This window comes from Tupaia chinensis, unplaced genomic scaffold (assembly GCF_000334495.1).
Source record: "Tupaia chinensis unplaced genomic scaffold, TupChi_1.0 Scaffold000069_1, whole genome shotgun sequence".
Classification (NCBI taxonomy): Eukaryota; Metazoa; Chordata; class Mammalia; order Scandentia; family Tupaiidae; genus Tupaia; species Tupaia belangeri.
In genome coordinates this window covers 1,498,912-1,513,611 of record NW_006159529.1, presented here as the reverse complement: position 1 = coordinate 1,513,611, position 14,700 = coordinate 1,498,912, and the positions used below count along the sequence as shown (strand labels likewise).

At 43.4% G+C, this 14,700-nt stretch overlaps 1 protein-coding gene across 2 annotated transcripts in view; it reads right to left on the bottom strand.

Annotated features, from left to right (window-relative positions):
* Positions 1-14,700, bottom strand: part of GFRA1 (GDNF family receptor alpha 1) — a 236,886-nt gene that overhangs the window by 59,538 nt on the left and 162,648 nt on the right. For both annotated transcript variants that reach the window (XM_006142220.2, XM_006142221.2), the window contains one exon: positions 8,107-8,443. In XM_006142220.2, the coding sequence (XP_006142282.1) occupies positions 8,107-8,443 (337 nt within the window). The remainder of the gene's footprint in view (positions 1-8,106; positions 8,444-14,700) is intronic.

Here is a 14,700-nt window from a genome sequence, read left to right as displayed (position 1 = left end):
GGGAGTTAAGGAATCCTGAGGGCCTGGAAGACAACACATGACTTTCACCCCTGGGACCTTCACTGTCAAGCAGCCCATGCTCAAAAATGTGCCCAGTAAGTAATCGAGTTAATAATGATAATAAATCCAGTGATTTGAGAGAATTTTTTTCTTATTTGTAGAAATGACTCTTTCAAAAGCAGTAAGCTGTCACGGAGAAACCACTCTATAATAAGGAATGAGTGCTCTAAAGGAAATTAGATAAAGAACTTAATGAGCATGTATTACCTGAGTAGGTTTTGCTTTGCCTTTTTTTTTTTTTAAATGATGCTAAGAGGCTCTGATGGACATCGTGTTCTACTTCGCTGTGAAAGCCGTCTTTAAAACTGATGCAGTCTTAGTTACTGAGCCATAAAGAGTGTCTGGATTCAGAGTCTGGCCAGGATTATCTCTCTGGCAGTCTGGAACTAAAGGTAGTGAGGCTGAACAGTGCAAGAACATTGTATCCTTGTTGTGAAAGACAATCATATGGAAATAGTGACAAAAGCCAGGTTGTAGAGTTCTCAAGACTAGGTTGATTCCTAACTGCTCTATGTGGGAGCTGGGTAACCCCTTGGCTAGTCACTCCCCTGGGCGTCACTCTGCAAGGTGGCTAGGCTGATTAGAAATCGCGTTTATGAGGTTTACACCTAGTGCTGCTCATCATCAGCACCCAGTAATTGGGTTGTTTTACTTCCCATGCCTTTCTTTCTTTTATTTTTTTTAAAGAATTATTTTATTTAACTTTATTTATTTATTTATTTATTTATTTATTTATTTATTTATTTAAATTTGACCAGAGAAGGACAGAGTGAGAGAGAGAGAAGGGAAAGTGAGAAAGCAAGCCACCAGGTCCAGGACTCGAACCATGGTTGGCCATGTGGGAGTCCAGCGCTTTTAACCACCATGCCATATGCCTTTCTTAAGTTCACCGCCCCTGTCTCTGATCTCTAGCCTCTGACCCCAGCTTCTACCACATCTCCTTTCTATGCCTTTCATCCTTCTGGCCCAATCCACATGGCAGTTTCTTCAGGAAGCCCTGAGCAGAATGAGCTGGTGGTATCACCTCTGTGCTCCTGATCGGAGACTACCACCATGCTACAGTGATTACACGTGCCTTCCTCTGTGGACTGCAGGGGAGAGGCACTTTTATTTCTGACACAGTAAGCACAGAACAGCTAGATGAATGGGTAGTTGGGTGGATAGGTAAATGGATAGATAAACGGATAAATGGGGCAAGGGATAGATGGATGGATGGACAGGTGAATGGATGGATAGATGAGTGGACAGATAGAGGATGGACATATAAATGCATAAATGGAGGGAGAGATAGATAGATGAAGGAATGGATGGAGAGATACACTTCCTATGTGCTAAATCCAGTGTTCCATTTAGTTCTCCACAGCCTTCTGAGTAACTGGTATCAGTGACCATCAGTTTTCCTCTTAAGACTCTGCTCCCCCTCAAGGTGTTTCCTTAGTCATTGCTTGGTTCCCCAACTCTCCGACTCCCCACTTCCCTAAGGCTTCTTCAGATACTTTCACCATTAACCTGGTATTCCCAAAGTTCATTCTTTGGCCTTCTTCTCATCTCACCCACTTTCCCTCGGGAACAAATCCTACTCAACACCTTCAACAATCTCTATGGGCATGATTCTAAAATTTACCCCTGTAGTCTAGCCTCTTGTCTGAGATCCATTCATGTTTTAAATGTATACATTCACTTACTCATTCAGCAAATATTTATTAAGCAATTTTCATGGCACCGCTCAAAAGCCCCAAATCCCTGCCAGGTACTAACAGGCCACTGAACTCACCACCTCCTATCTGGTCCACTCTGAGAATCTCCTAACTGTCCTCTACCCACTCCAATTCTCCTCTCACACTGCTCCCCGACCTGGGAGCTCCCCAATGCTTTCCTAGACCTTGGATGAGAAAAGTCTAATACCTCAGTGTGGCACTAGAGCCCCGAAGTCTTATCTTCATGCCACGCTTATTTTTCTCTTTCTGCCTCTAAGATAGCCCCCCAGGGTTCTACTTCCCACCCCCCACCCCCCACTGTTTCCCTCCTCCCCAGAACTGAGCTTCCCTTCTTCCACTTCACCTCCCCTGCTTCTTGGCCACCAAGGTCTGCTCTGCAGACGGTTCCTCCATGATGACACTCCCTCCCCCAAGGAAATATGAGCTCATTGGGCTTCCTGGGCAGAATTAATTCCATTCCTTTTCCATCCATTTTCCTACTCAAAGAAGGTGAAACACAGTCATGGTGCCAAGATTCCTTCTGTCCATATGGGTCCAATAATCAACACCATATGCAAATGTAAAGAAAGAGAGTCATTGATTCTGTCTCTTGGCCAAGAGTGACAAAAAGTGCATTGGAAAGGATGTGGGCAAGTGAAGGAAGGGGTGAGAGGCGGAGATCCTATGCTTCGCTGGGTGCAGGGAGGGGGAGTGGCCTAGTGACAGGGAGAATGCACAGGAAGTCAAGAAGTGTGCTTTAGTGACAGGCTGACAAAGGGCTTCATGCCTGCCTCTGCCAAAGGAGAGATAAGGACAGAGATACGAAGTGACAAGATGGAGCGGGTTGTTGCTGGCTCCCGCCAGATTCACAGTTCAGGTTACCCTGTGAACCAGAGAGGACAGAGTTCTAGCACTGTGGAACAGGAGGATGAACAACCACACCACACACCACAGGGCACAATCTTGGAGTGAAGGCTGGGACATCCATCCAGAAGACTGCTCCTCCCCACCTGATGGAGTTGAAGAAGATGAGGGTGGCTGCAGATGTCAGAGGACACCTTGCTTTTCTCTCGGGGTCATGACAAACTCCCTACATGCTCGTAGGAGTTCTGGTTCCAGACGAGGTGGCAGGCAACTCCCCAGGGTGAGGTGCATTAAGAACGAGCCATTCTGCACCCTGAATGCATTGCTAAAGACACCCATGTAATCATTTGAAATGAAAACTGCTCAAATGAACTGGAAAATGTTTTACTTGTATTTTCTCACAGTCCCGAACCTTTCTTTCCATGGTTCAAAAGTTTGCATTGTCTAATTGCTGATTTCCATTTGTGAAAGAATCAGCGTAAAATAAAATTAAGTGCCAAATTAATCTACCCATCTAGTTTTAGGCATTAATTATCCTCTAAGCCATTTTTTCCTGTACTTGCCTCATGTCAAGACAGGCCCAGATACAGTGATGTAGAATCCAGTTTTTGACTCAGAATTTAAGCCCAAGCGGTAGAAAGATATCCTTGATCTCTAAGAGCCACAGTTTACTTTGCAGAAGGGCTCCGATTCTAGACAAATGAAACACATTTTTCACCTTTTAAAAGGTGCACTAACACTGTCAGACCAAATAAGTTGCTGGAGCAGAAATGTGCTGCATGGTTTTGTGACATGTTTCCTCAATTACCCGAGTCGGCACGTTAACAGTACGTTTCCTCAGAGTATAATGGGCCTCCCCCAGCGTGACAGAGGTGGTGCCAATTTTGCCAGGGCAAAATTTTGGAAACTGCACATGCTCTTCTCCTTGAACTGCACCAAGGGAGACCATCTTGATTCTGCTAAAAATCCCCCAGGCCTTCAGGGTAGAAGAGAATCCTCAGTCCTTGGGAAAGGCAGAACCATACCCTTCATGACATGATGAAAGCCACCATTCTTGGAGACTATGAGGACACAGATCTGGACACCAGGAGGGGGGAGGCTATCTTCAGTCTATGAGGACACAGATCTGGACACCAGGAGGGAGGAGGCTATCTCCAGCAGGGCCAGGAAAGCCTTGGGGAAAGAGGGCAGCGTGATCGGAATCTTTCTATAAGGAGTGAGATACACCCTTGACCTGGCACCCCGGGCAAGAAAGAATGCAAATACTACACTCAATTCCACTTGGGAACACACTGCTGGGAAGGGGAGAGCATGGGCTACTGGAGTTCAAAGTGCAGGGCTGACTCTGACTAGCCGTAGGACCCAGCTAGTGAACAAAACCATCATGCTTCCAGAAACAACGGGGGCATACAGAATGTGAACTAAGAGTTGATACTCTGGCATCCAAGGATACAGCATGTCAGTAACACGTGCAGAATGGCCAAGGACAAGCCCACTACACCACAAACATGTTCTCGGCTGTTTGACAGTGACACCGTGCAGCAGCAGCTAAAACAATAAGGTAGGTGAGTGCTCTGTAGCTTCATGCACTTTTATTTATTTATTTATTTATTTATTTATTTATTTATTTATTTATTTAAGATAGAGATTTCTGCTAAAGGAGATAAAGTGCTTGCCAGAGAGACAGAAAGAAATCACCACATGGGCGGATGGCCATGCTGCAATCCTTTCTCCTTCTTTCCCTTTGGGATTTTGGGCATGCACGCACACATACCCGGCATGAGTTTTAAGCCACCAGGTCCAGGACTCAAACTGTGGTCAACTAAGTGGCAGTCCAGCAACATAACCACTATACCATCTGTGGCATCATGCACTTCTTTGCTTGGTGTTGGAAGCAGAATGGTTTTAGAGCACAGCTGTATGATTCCTAGATGAAAACGAAAGGAGCAAGCACAAAGGGAAGGTGCTAGACTTCCTGGTGACTAAGAACAGGTGAGGCACCTGCATGGTTAATTAAAAATATAATAAAAGCGATAAGAACACATTTGTAGCACCCTGAGCCAGAACTCAAGTGCTGAGCTTATTCCAAATGTCAGAGTTTGAAAGAAGGAAGCTGAGGCGTAAGTTTAAATAATGTATATTTGACAATTTGCATCAGAAATAAACGGATGTGCTTCCATATCGGCCAAACCCAGTCCTGACATCCTTCCAGTCACAAAGGAAAGCAACCAGAGGAAAACTGGCAGGGGAGACACTGCTGGAGGGAAGAATGTGGGGCTTTTAAGTTTCATCACACCCTGCTAATAATGCCTGCGCGTTTGCTCTTCTGTAGACAAGCTTGGAGGCCTACACAGTCAAGCTCTTGCCCTCCCCAACCACCCCATGAGGAAAGGAACTTGTCAGCTTCCCGAAAAACGAAAAGGAAAACAAAGTCAAAAGGAAAAGCTCAAGTTGCTTCTCATCTGTTTGAAGATAGAAGGCAGAAGACAGACAGGTTTTGTGCAGAGGCACCATCAGACCCAGGGGAAGGAAACCTGTAGGCCTTGAGTTGGAAAACATTAAGTGCAGGGTAGTTTTAATGAGCTTCAGCAGCTCTTTGATAGTCACTGTTGTTAAGATGGAAATGGAGCATTTGAAAGGGTGAGCTTTCCAAGATTATGGTTTTTAGGAAGTAATTTTCTCTTTTGTCATTCCTTCCCTTTGGGTATATTCAAATGAGGCCTTAAGCCATCACAACAGAGAAGGGGTGAGGGTTGGAGCAGCTAAAACAACTGGTACCCACACAGTCCCCCGGCGCCAGCTAGTACCAGCTGCTCCTCCAGGTAGGAACAACAACGGCTTCCCCAAGATGGAGGGAGAAGGGATGAAATAAAACGTATCCAATTAAAGACAAGATTAATAACACCTGATGAAAGAAAACATGGTTAGCCAGTCTAGCCGCTCAAATGACAATTCACCACATCTAATCATGAGCAATAAGTCCAGGCACAAGGAAGAAATTACAGGCTAAATAACTCAACAGAGGTAACGCCAGGGGAAGTCACTGATTCACCTTCCCCGGAAAACACTCAAGACGGGATTGAAAGCCCATCATTCACAGCGAGATGCATTTCACCTGCTTTGGCCCCTGAAAAGTCAAGATTTGGATTTTCAAAGGCGCCTCTGAGTTCAACTCAATGCGCCAGCAATACGAGCACTGCGTCCAGGTGTGCCGTCCAGCCCCGCGAGCCTGCAACCCACTGTGTGGTGGCTCTTGCCCACGCCATGTGACTGTGGGATGATCAGGCACAGTCAGTCACGTGGCGAGGGCTGTCCTGCCGCCCCTTGTACATTTCTACTACATCAGCTGGGCCCCCTGCCTCCTATCAGGGGCATCTTACACAGTTCCTAGAACTTGTTCTTCTCATCATGTCTGTCTGAGCCCACAGATGGCACCCAAACACCCTGTTATCAACAAGTTCCTCCTGTCACCTCCCCCACAGCTCTCCAAGTCCCCACATTCCCAGCTATTCTCACTACAGCTTAAGAGGAGAGTAATCTCATTCAGTAAATTCACAGCAGTCCTCCACGGACTCTCCTTTTAGAAGAGCAGACCAGAGAGTGCAAAGGAATCATGCAGGCTTTCAATCTATGTAGCAGGGGTCACAGGCCTTCTCTGGACCTGTGTACGATAAACTCGTGCAGAGAAGAGAAGGCAAAGGCGCCATCACCACTACGGCTCCACCTGTCAGCCACTGATCCATGGACGGAGAGCTCATCCACTGCTCCGTTTCTGCCCGGTACAGCTTCCCAGCTGGAGGAAGTCCAGGCCCCTTGGCTTGGACCCACCAGCAGACAGGTCATCATCTTACTGAAAAACAGGGAGAACCTGTCTGGCTTTAAACCTACTGATTCCGTGCTCCTGAAAGGGGTACTCTTTCTGACCAAAGGCTAAAGTGGCCCAGGAACTTGGGGTTCAGATTCAGGAGTTATTAGAGGAAGATTCTTCAGAACCTTTGGTCCCTCCCATCCCCGCATTTTAAGCAAAGCTCCTACAGTTTACCCGTCTTGTACTTCAGCCACGTTCGTTTTCAGCAGGGGATTTTTTGACTCCTTGACTAATTGGCTTACCCCGCAGTGCCTCTTCCTCAGGACCCTTCTAGCACACCTATTCCTGCTCCTAGTCCAGGGCTGAGAGTCTCAATAGACCAGGGGCTTGGAAGTGAGGATGAATACTTAGACTTGCATTGTTTGAACACCTGACTCCTCCCAAAGATGCAAATACTATTCATAGGATGTTTGGTTATCTGCATCCTTCCTCATAGAGAGAGTCACCTGCTTCCAACTTTGCTGCCAGAAATCTTAAACATGAGAGAGTTATGTAGATAATGAGGACTTTCACTTTTCTTTGGTCACTATTAGAACTGGTTAAAGGAAAGAATGGAATCCCATCCTACCACAATAAAACTTAAATTGACCAGAAACTCAGGTAACCAGAATTCTCATCTCTCAGACGTGTTTTCCTGCTCTCTGCTCATTAGAAATGGGGAATCTATAAGCAAACACACATGCGATCACACTGTCATCTGCTGTACACTTGTCTAACATTTACCGAGTGCACAGGATTTTGTCAGAGATAGAAATGAAGGCTCCTGACTTTTATGTGGGGGACAAGGTACAGGTATTGTCTAATGTGATGTCCTATTGGAATCTCCAGCCTGGAATTCAACCTGCTCTTCTGATGAGGCACCAGCATAGCTAAGACGCAGTCTCTGCTTCTCAAAATCTACCTGCTTCAAACTGAATTCAACTCTAAATTCTGGAAGAACACACCAAATTGTCAAAAGAGATTGTCTGAGATTTGGAGGCTCAAGGGAAGCAGAAAAAACGGTACCTTCTCACTCTTTCTTTTCTTTAACAGAGAATGTGTTCATGAAGCCCTTTAATATTTAAATAAATCAATAAGTGGCCACAAGGAAAAAAAAAAAAAGAAATGAATGTCGTCAACGTCATATTGCAGGCTCCGTTGGGGCAGAGATGTGACCAAGGAAGAAGACCGAGTGGAAGTAACTCGAGTAACTCTTGAGTTACTTAATCCCTGGCAATCCCACATTTCCAGCTCCTGGGTGGTAAACTGCTAAAATAATAATGATAATAATCATTTAAAAAACTGATGGAAAAAACTCGAGCTGTGGGCGCATGTTTTTAAGCTCACCTCATCCCAGGTGACCCACTCACCTGAGAGGTGCTCAGCAATGGAGTTGTGTTTCACCTGATTCCAAAGTCTCTCAAGGCATGCCTCAGTTAAGGAGAAACTTCTTCCAGAGTAAGAGTCTGACTAGACTGCGTTATTAGATGCAAAAGTTACATTTTTGCCAATCCCTTCTTGTGAATTGCTTTCTCCCCTCACCCCATAGAAACACAGAAAGCGGGGGTGTGGCACTGAAGCAGCCGCCCAGGTTCTCCCTGCACCTCATTAATCACCCAGCTGCAGGAGCACGCTTACCTGCAGATGTAATTCGTCTTGCAGGAATCCTGCAAATTCAAACAGTTGGGCTTCTCCCTCTCCTCATAGGAGCACACCGGCACAATGGTCTGTCGCCTGCGCTCCGTGCAGGCAATATCCCGGCAGGAGCAGAAGAGCATCCCGTAGCTGTGCTTGGCCGGAACTTTGTCAAAGAACTGCCGGAGGGCCTTGTGGCACTTCCGGCGGTTGCAGACCTCGTTGGACATGCTGGTGGTGCATGGGGTGATATAGGCGGACCTGTACTTCTTGCAGGTATCATCCAGGTTGCAGGCCTTGGCGGCGTCTAGGCAGTTGTTCCCTTTGGAAATGTGCTCCACTGCAAGAGCAGAGAGAAAGTCATGGTCACGGTGCTCGTCCGGGGCTACGCACACCTACTCTATTTCACTGAGATCTTGCCGTGTACCTGGCACTGCCAGCAGCTCTAGGACTCAGAGAGCTTGAAAGCTAATAACTTAGTGACTTCGTGACAAAGAGAAAGTGTTAGCAGTGCAAATGCCGTGAGTCCACAGCAGCACGCCAGGGCCTAGTATTATCTTAGATGTGTAATTAGGAGGTATTAAGTGAGGCCAAAGGGGCTCAGGCCCCTGCCTGACTAAGTGCAAACAAGGCAACAGGAGAGGAAGTTTCCAGCTCCTGGTTGGTAAACTGATAAAAGAAATAAAGCAACAAATTATACACTTGTTCATGACACAGTATATAAAATGATATGCTGAATGCAAGTATAATTGCTGTGCAATCCTGCAGGAATATAATTATGTAATAAATGCATATAGTACATGCTAATTACTATATGATTACAGAGTAATTACATGGTTATTTGAGCCCAGAAGACAAAATATTATGCCAGGCTCTCTAAACAGGAAGAAGCAACTACAACGAAGCTGTATTTAAGTTTTAGCTCACAGGCCATTGGAAGAAAACCAGGATAAATCATATAAAAATGGGCAAACCTCAATTATCACATCACTCGCCACATACAACATGTGGGCTCTATGAATACTGAGGTTTCAGATTAGAAAAATCCAGCTAGTATTCTAGATAGAATTCCAACGTGCTTACAAACCATGGGCTTTTGGAATCTTTAAAAACATATGCTGCTTTCTGCCCAAGCCCTTTGGGTTTGTGCTGCCAGAGAAATGAGTGGGACTACTCCTGTGCTGTCTGGAGTGACAGCATGATGGAGGCAGGGTCACGGAACGGCAGCCAGGCTGGCCAGGGCCAAACTCAATAGACAAAGTTACAAAATGAATGGATAGGGGCTTTAAGTCATGTCCCCATTAGAGAGGTTACATCTGTAGGGGAAGGTAAAGTGATGGAAAAACTTTCTAGAGCCAGTTGATAGCGTGGGTCACTGAAGACTGATGATTAGGGTAGCAGTAACCTGGGGAGAGTTGGGAGACGGCAGACATGCATCACACAATTGTGGGATGAGATATGGATGCCCCAGCAAGTTCCTACTCAGACCTCAGTCCCTGTGTGGATTCCATGATGCCCTTTCATTCTGCTTATATGTTTCCAGTCAAGAGAGGCCAGTAAGACATTTGGGAAATTACAAAGGGTTAGAGAAGACAGGAGAGAAGGCCCATCAGGCAGGTTGCAGGGGACTGAAAGGGCAGTGCTTTGCTGCATATCTGAAGGGCATATGGAATATTATTTAGCCTTAAAAAAAAGAGAGAATCTTGCAATCAATGATGACATGGATAAACCCTGAGGGTATTACAGAAGTGCAATAAGCCTGTCACAAAAGGACAAATAATGCAGGATTCTATGTGTAAGAGGAATCTAAAATGCTCAAACTCATAGAAGCAGAGAGTGGAATTATGGTTACTAAGAGCTTGGGGAGACCAGCAGTTGGCATAATGGCTATGTCACTGAACTTCCATGTAGTCGACTGCGGTTCGAGTCTCAGACCTGGTGGCTTAAACTCACACCGGGCTCGTGTGCGTGCGTGCCCAAGATCCCGAGAGGAGAATGGAGGAGAAGGGATTGTGCCGTGGCCATCCCCCCTGGGGGGTGATTTCTCATTTTCTGTCTCTCTGTCTCTCTCTTTCTGGCAAGTACACGTGTCCTAAAGCTCTCCAAAAAAAATTTTTTTAAAAAGAGCTTGACGGGGAAGAGAAAAATGGGTATGTTAAATAAGGTGAATACATTCTAAAGCTCTTCTAGGCTTGTGCTTACAGCTATCAGTATTATATTGTACAGTTAAAAATGTGTTGGGAGTAGATTGTATGTTGAATGTTTTACTATAATTTTCCAGAGGTTTTTTAAAAAATAATGAATAACCAGGGGCCAGCAAACAGTGTAGTGATTACATCGCTGGACTCTCACATGGCCAAACGTGGTTCAAGTCCTGGACCCAGTGGCTTGAAAACCATGCAGGGCACATGTGCATGTGTGCCCACGATCCCAGAAGGAGAACAGAGAAGAAGGGATAGTGGTGCGGCCATGCCCCCAGGGGATGATTTCTCACTTTTCCTCTCACTGCCTCTGTCTCTGTCTCTCTCTCTTTCTCTCTCTCTTTCTCCAGTATGCTCTCCCGCTCTATGACAAAAATCTCTAGGAAAAAAATGAATAACCGAAAAGCACACAGAGCAAGTCCAACATTTCAGGAAAAGGAAAGCTCTCCCTGTTCTCCTGAAGATGCATCTTCTTTAAGAAAATCCAGTACAGGTCCAGCCAGGTGCACAGTCTGCAGCACACGGGTATACAGAGCTGGAAGCCACATGGCCAACCATGGATCAGATCCTCAGGTTGGCCTGAAAACATGAGGGGTACGTGAGAGAGCTCTCAAGAACCTGAAGAGCTGGAGGGCTGCAGAAATAGGGTGTTGGTATGAGGTGACCCTGTTGAGGGTGCTTGTCTTGCCCCTCCTCTCTTGCGCACATGCACTATCGTTCAAAAAAAAAAAATCTGAAATCACATTATACTTTGGTAACATGAGCTGTGTTAACTGTGCCCCAGGCTCATATTTCTACCTGTGACATCCGAGTCCAACAAATTTAACATAGGAGGTAATAAACAGGACAGTCAGCCTTTCTTGGGTGAGCAGTACCGGAAGCTAACAGTGGCCCAGCCATCCCTGCTGGTTTAACAAGCACATCTGGTACTCTCCTCCAGCGTGCTCTTCCCAAAGTCTGCTTTACTCTGGCTCTTCTGTTTTCCCATTCAGGACAGGTTTCTCAGAGCACAAGGAGTGAAATATTCGCCATGTGCCCTGACATGGCCATCCAGGCTTCCAGGCCTTGGTGACACTTTCAGCCTTCTTCTCTTTTGAGACTTGTAAGGCTGTGCTGTTGGACCCAAGGCCAGTGATTTATACTCCCGAAGGTCTACAGCTGCCTAGATTTCAAAATTATGTATTTTTTGATGATAATCTAAAATAAATTAATATGACTATATTCTGGATCATCTGGATTAGGCTCTCAAGTCTGGCTATTGGTACACAAGTTTGCTGCCTGCATTTACATTTGCATTTGGTGTCAAATGGTACTTTATGACCTCAGCTAAAAGGGAAAGAACAGAGGCACCGAGGTGGATTAATACCTAAATGATGTAGCCAGTGATATATGAACAAACAGTTCATGTAAGTTCAAGTAGAGAAAAATGGCAGAAGAATTAAGTCATCGCACAGCATCCAATAATGTAAGCCTGCCAAACTTGAAAGAACCCATGCTGAAACAGAACATTACATTCAGATCATAAGCACTAATTTAGTTTCAGCAAAACAATATCATCCCTTGCATTAAATTAATGTTACTAACTTGCATTTCATTATTTTCCTACTTAATTTCCAGCTTAATTTATGTGTCCATTGTTTTTAGAGTGTAAAGAAGCAAATGATACATCCTATAGTTTTACGTTTATAAATTTCAAATAACATAATAAAAACAATAAAAGTCAACACATGACATCCAGGAAATTTCTTTCTCTCTGAAGGTTCTACATAAACTTAAAAAAAAGGGGGCCTCATGTATGCCTTCTTTGTTACAATAATATGAGTTGACTTGCTAAAGTTCTTAAAACTATATAAGCTATTGGTCTGGTCATGCAGCTTGGTGGTTAATGGAGCCAAATCCCAATTGTGGCTTAAATCCTGGTCCCAGCAGCTTGAAAACACACTGGGTGCATACGCATGGCAGGATGGAGAAATGGAGAAGGTACTGAGGCATGAACATGCCCCATCGGGGGTGCTTTCTCCCTCTCCCTCTCTGTCTGGTGAGTCCACACACTCTCTAGCAATTAGAATAAAAATTATTTATCTGTAAGTTAAAATTTTCTTCTTAATGTCATCAAATAAGAAAAGCAATATTTTAAAGGAAAATCTTTGTACAATGTCAGAACAAGGCAAACCATTTTATGTCCAAGCCAACTGCTCGAAGCTTATTTCATTTAGCAATGTATGGGACTTAGCCTCATTTTCTGCTGATTCCATTTTTACTGATATATAACCATTGACAGAGTACCTTTTCCTCACTATTATTTCAGAGCCTGGGATAAATTCCAGAATGTGGATCCTGGCACAGGGGGCATAAAACTATTAATTGGTTTTCATCTTGCAGTTTAACATGTGACTTCCTTTCTGTTTCTGATTCTTATTCACACAAAACATTCTCATGATCATGCCCAACTGGATATACAACGCCAGCATTACCCAAATACCAAACCTGACAAAGACTAGAGAACAATAAACGTATATCCCTTACTGATATAGATGCAAAAAAACTTACCAACATTTTAGTAAATTGTACTAATTTATTTTTATTTTATTTATTTATTTTTAAGAGAGGTTTTTATTATAGGGCATGTGCACTTGCCATAAAGATAGAGAGAGACAGAGAGATAGAAAGCTAGAAATCACCCCTCTGGAAGGATGACCATGCTGCAATCCCTTCTCCTCCATTCTCCTTTTGAGATCTTGGGCATGCATGCACATGCGCCCAGTGTGAGTTTAAGCCACCGGGTCTGGGACTACATGGGAGTCCAGTGATGTAACCATTATGCTGCTTGCTGGTCCCAGTTTTAGTAAATTGTATTTAGCAATATGTTAAAAAGATAATAATAAGTAATGGACCGATTTGGAGTTTAACCCAGTTAGTTTAATACTGTAAAATTAAGGTAATTCAACACATGATGTATGATGAAAACAACAGACAAAGAAAAAGCATTCAACCAATAACTCATTCACAATAAAACACATTCAGCAAATTAGAAATAAAAAATAATAAATCTCAATCTGAGAAGGCCATCTATGAAAAAAAATCACATTTCATGGTACAATATTAATTCTTCCCCTAAAATTAGGAACCCACTCTTACTAATTGTAGTCAATATTGAACTGGAAGTACTATCATTGTGATAAACAATGGAAAGAAATAAAAGATATAGAGATTGGAAAAGAAGATATTTCTATTTGCATATAACTTGCAGAATCCTAAAAATCTACAAAACAACTAGTAGAAATAATAAGTAAATTTAGTAAAGTCAAAGGATATCAAACATTTTGTTAGTAAACAAAAATCAATTATACTTTTTTAGTTTATTTCTTACATGAGCAAGAGAGACAGAGACAGACAGACAGCATTCTCAACAGGTTCTTGATGCTATCATCCACTTACATTCTTGGTCAGCCCTAGATCATGGGTACATGCATGCCCAGCATGAAAGGTGGCCTCCATCTGTGAACTAGGAATTCCCATGTAGGTCATCCTTACAGACAGACCTTAGTGTTTTACCACTGCACCACCACCCAGCCCCCTAATTATATTCTTATATATTAGTAGTGAAAAAACTAGGATATGAAATTTTAAAACACAAATTCATTTTAAATAATACCAAAGGAGGAAAAAATCCACGCAACTCAAAAAACACTTAGGAATAAACTTAACAAAAATGTACAAGGCCTCTATAATAAAAACTAAAATCATTACTGATTGAAAGTTAAAGAAGCCCTAATGATGGAAGTATACTATGTTCATGGATCAGAGAAGTCAATATTGTTAAGAGGTCAATTATTTCTGAATCATAATACATTTGAAATTGGCAGGCAGAGTCTAAAATTGATATGGTAATGCAAAAGACACAAACTCATCAATGCAATTTAAAAACAACAACAAAGTTCAAGAATTTACACTATGAGATTCTGATATTCACTAAAGCTACAGTTATCAAGACAGTATAATATGACAAGGCAAGGCATAGACAAATCAAACAATGGAATAGAAGACAGTACTCATAAATATACCCACACATCTACATTTGATTTTTTTTTTTTGGTTGCAATTTCATCTTTGACAACTGCACACAAAAAATATGGGAAAACAAGAAAATACCTCTCCTCCAAGGGAAAAGAGTAACTCTTCTTCATCCACAAGCAGTTCGGTGAAAATCATGGAAATGTCTGATAAGGAATTTAGAGCATTCATAATGGCGAAGCTAACAGAGATGGAAGAGAAGAGAGATAATGAACTGCTAAAGAGAAAGGAGAAAGAAGTTGACGAGTTCCAGGAGATGAGGAAATTCTTGCAAGATCTAAAAGAGGAATTACACACTTTACAAAAGACTCAAACGGAACTG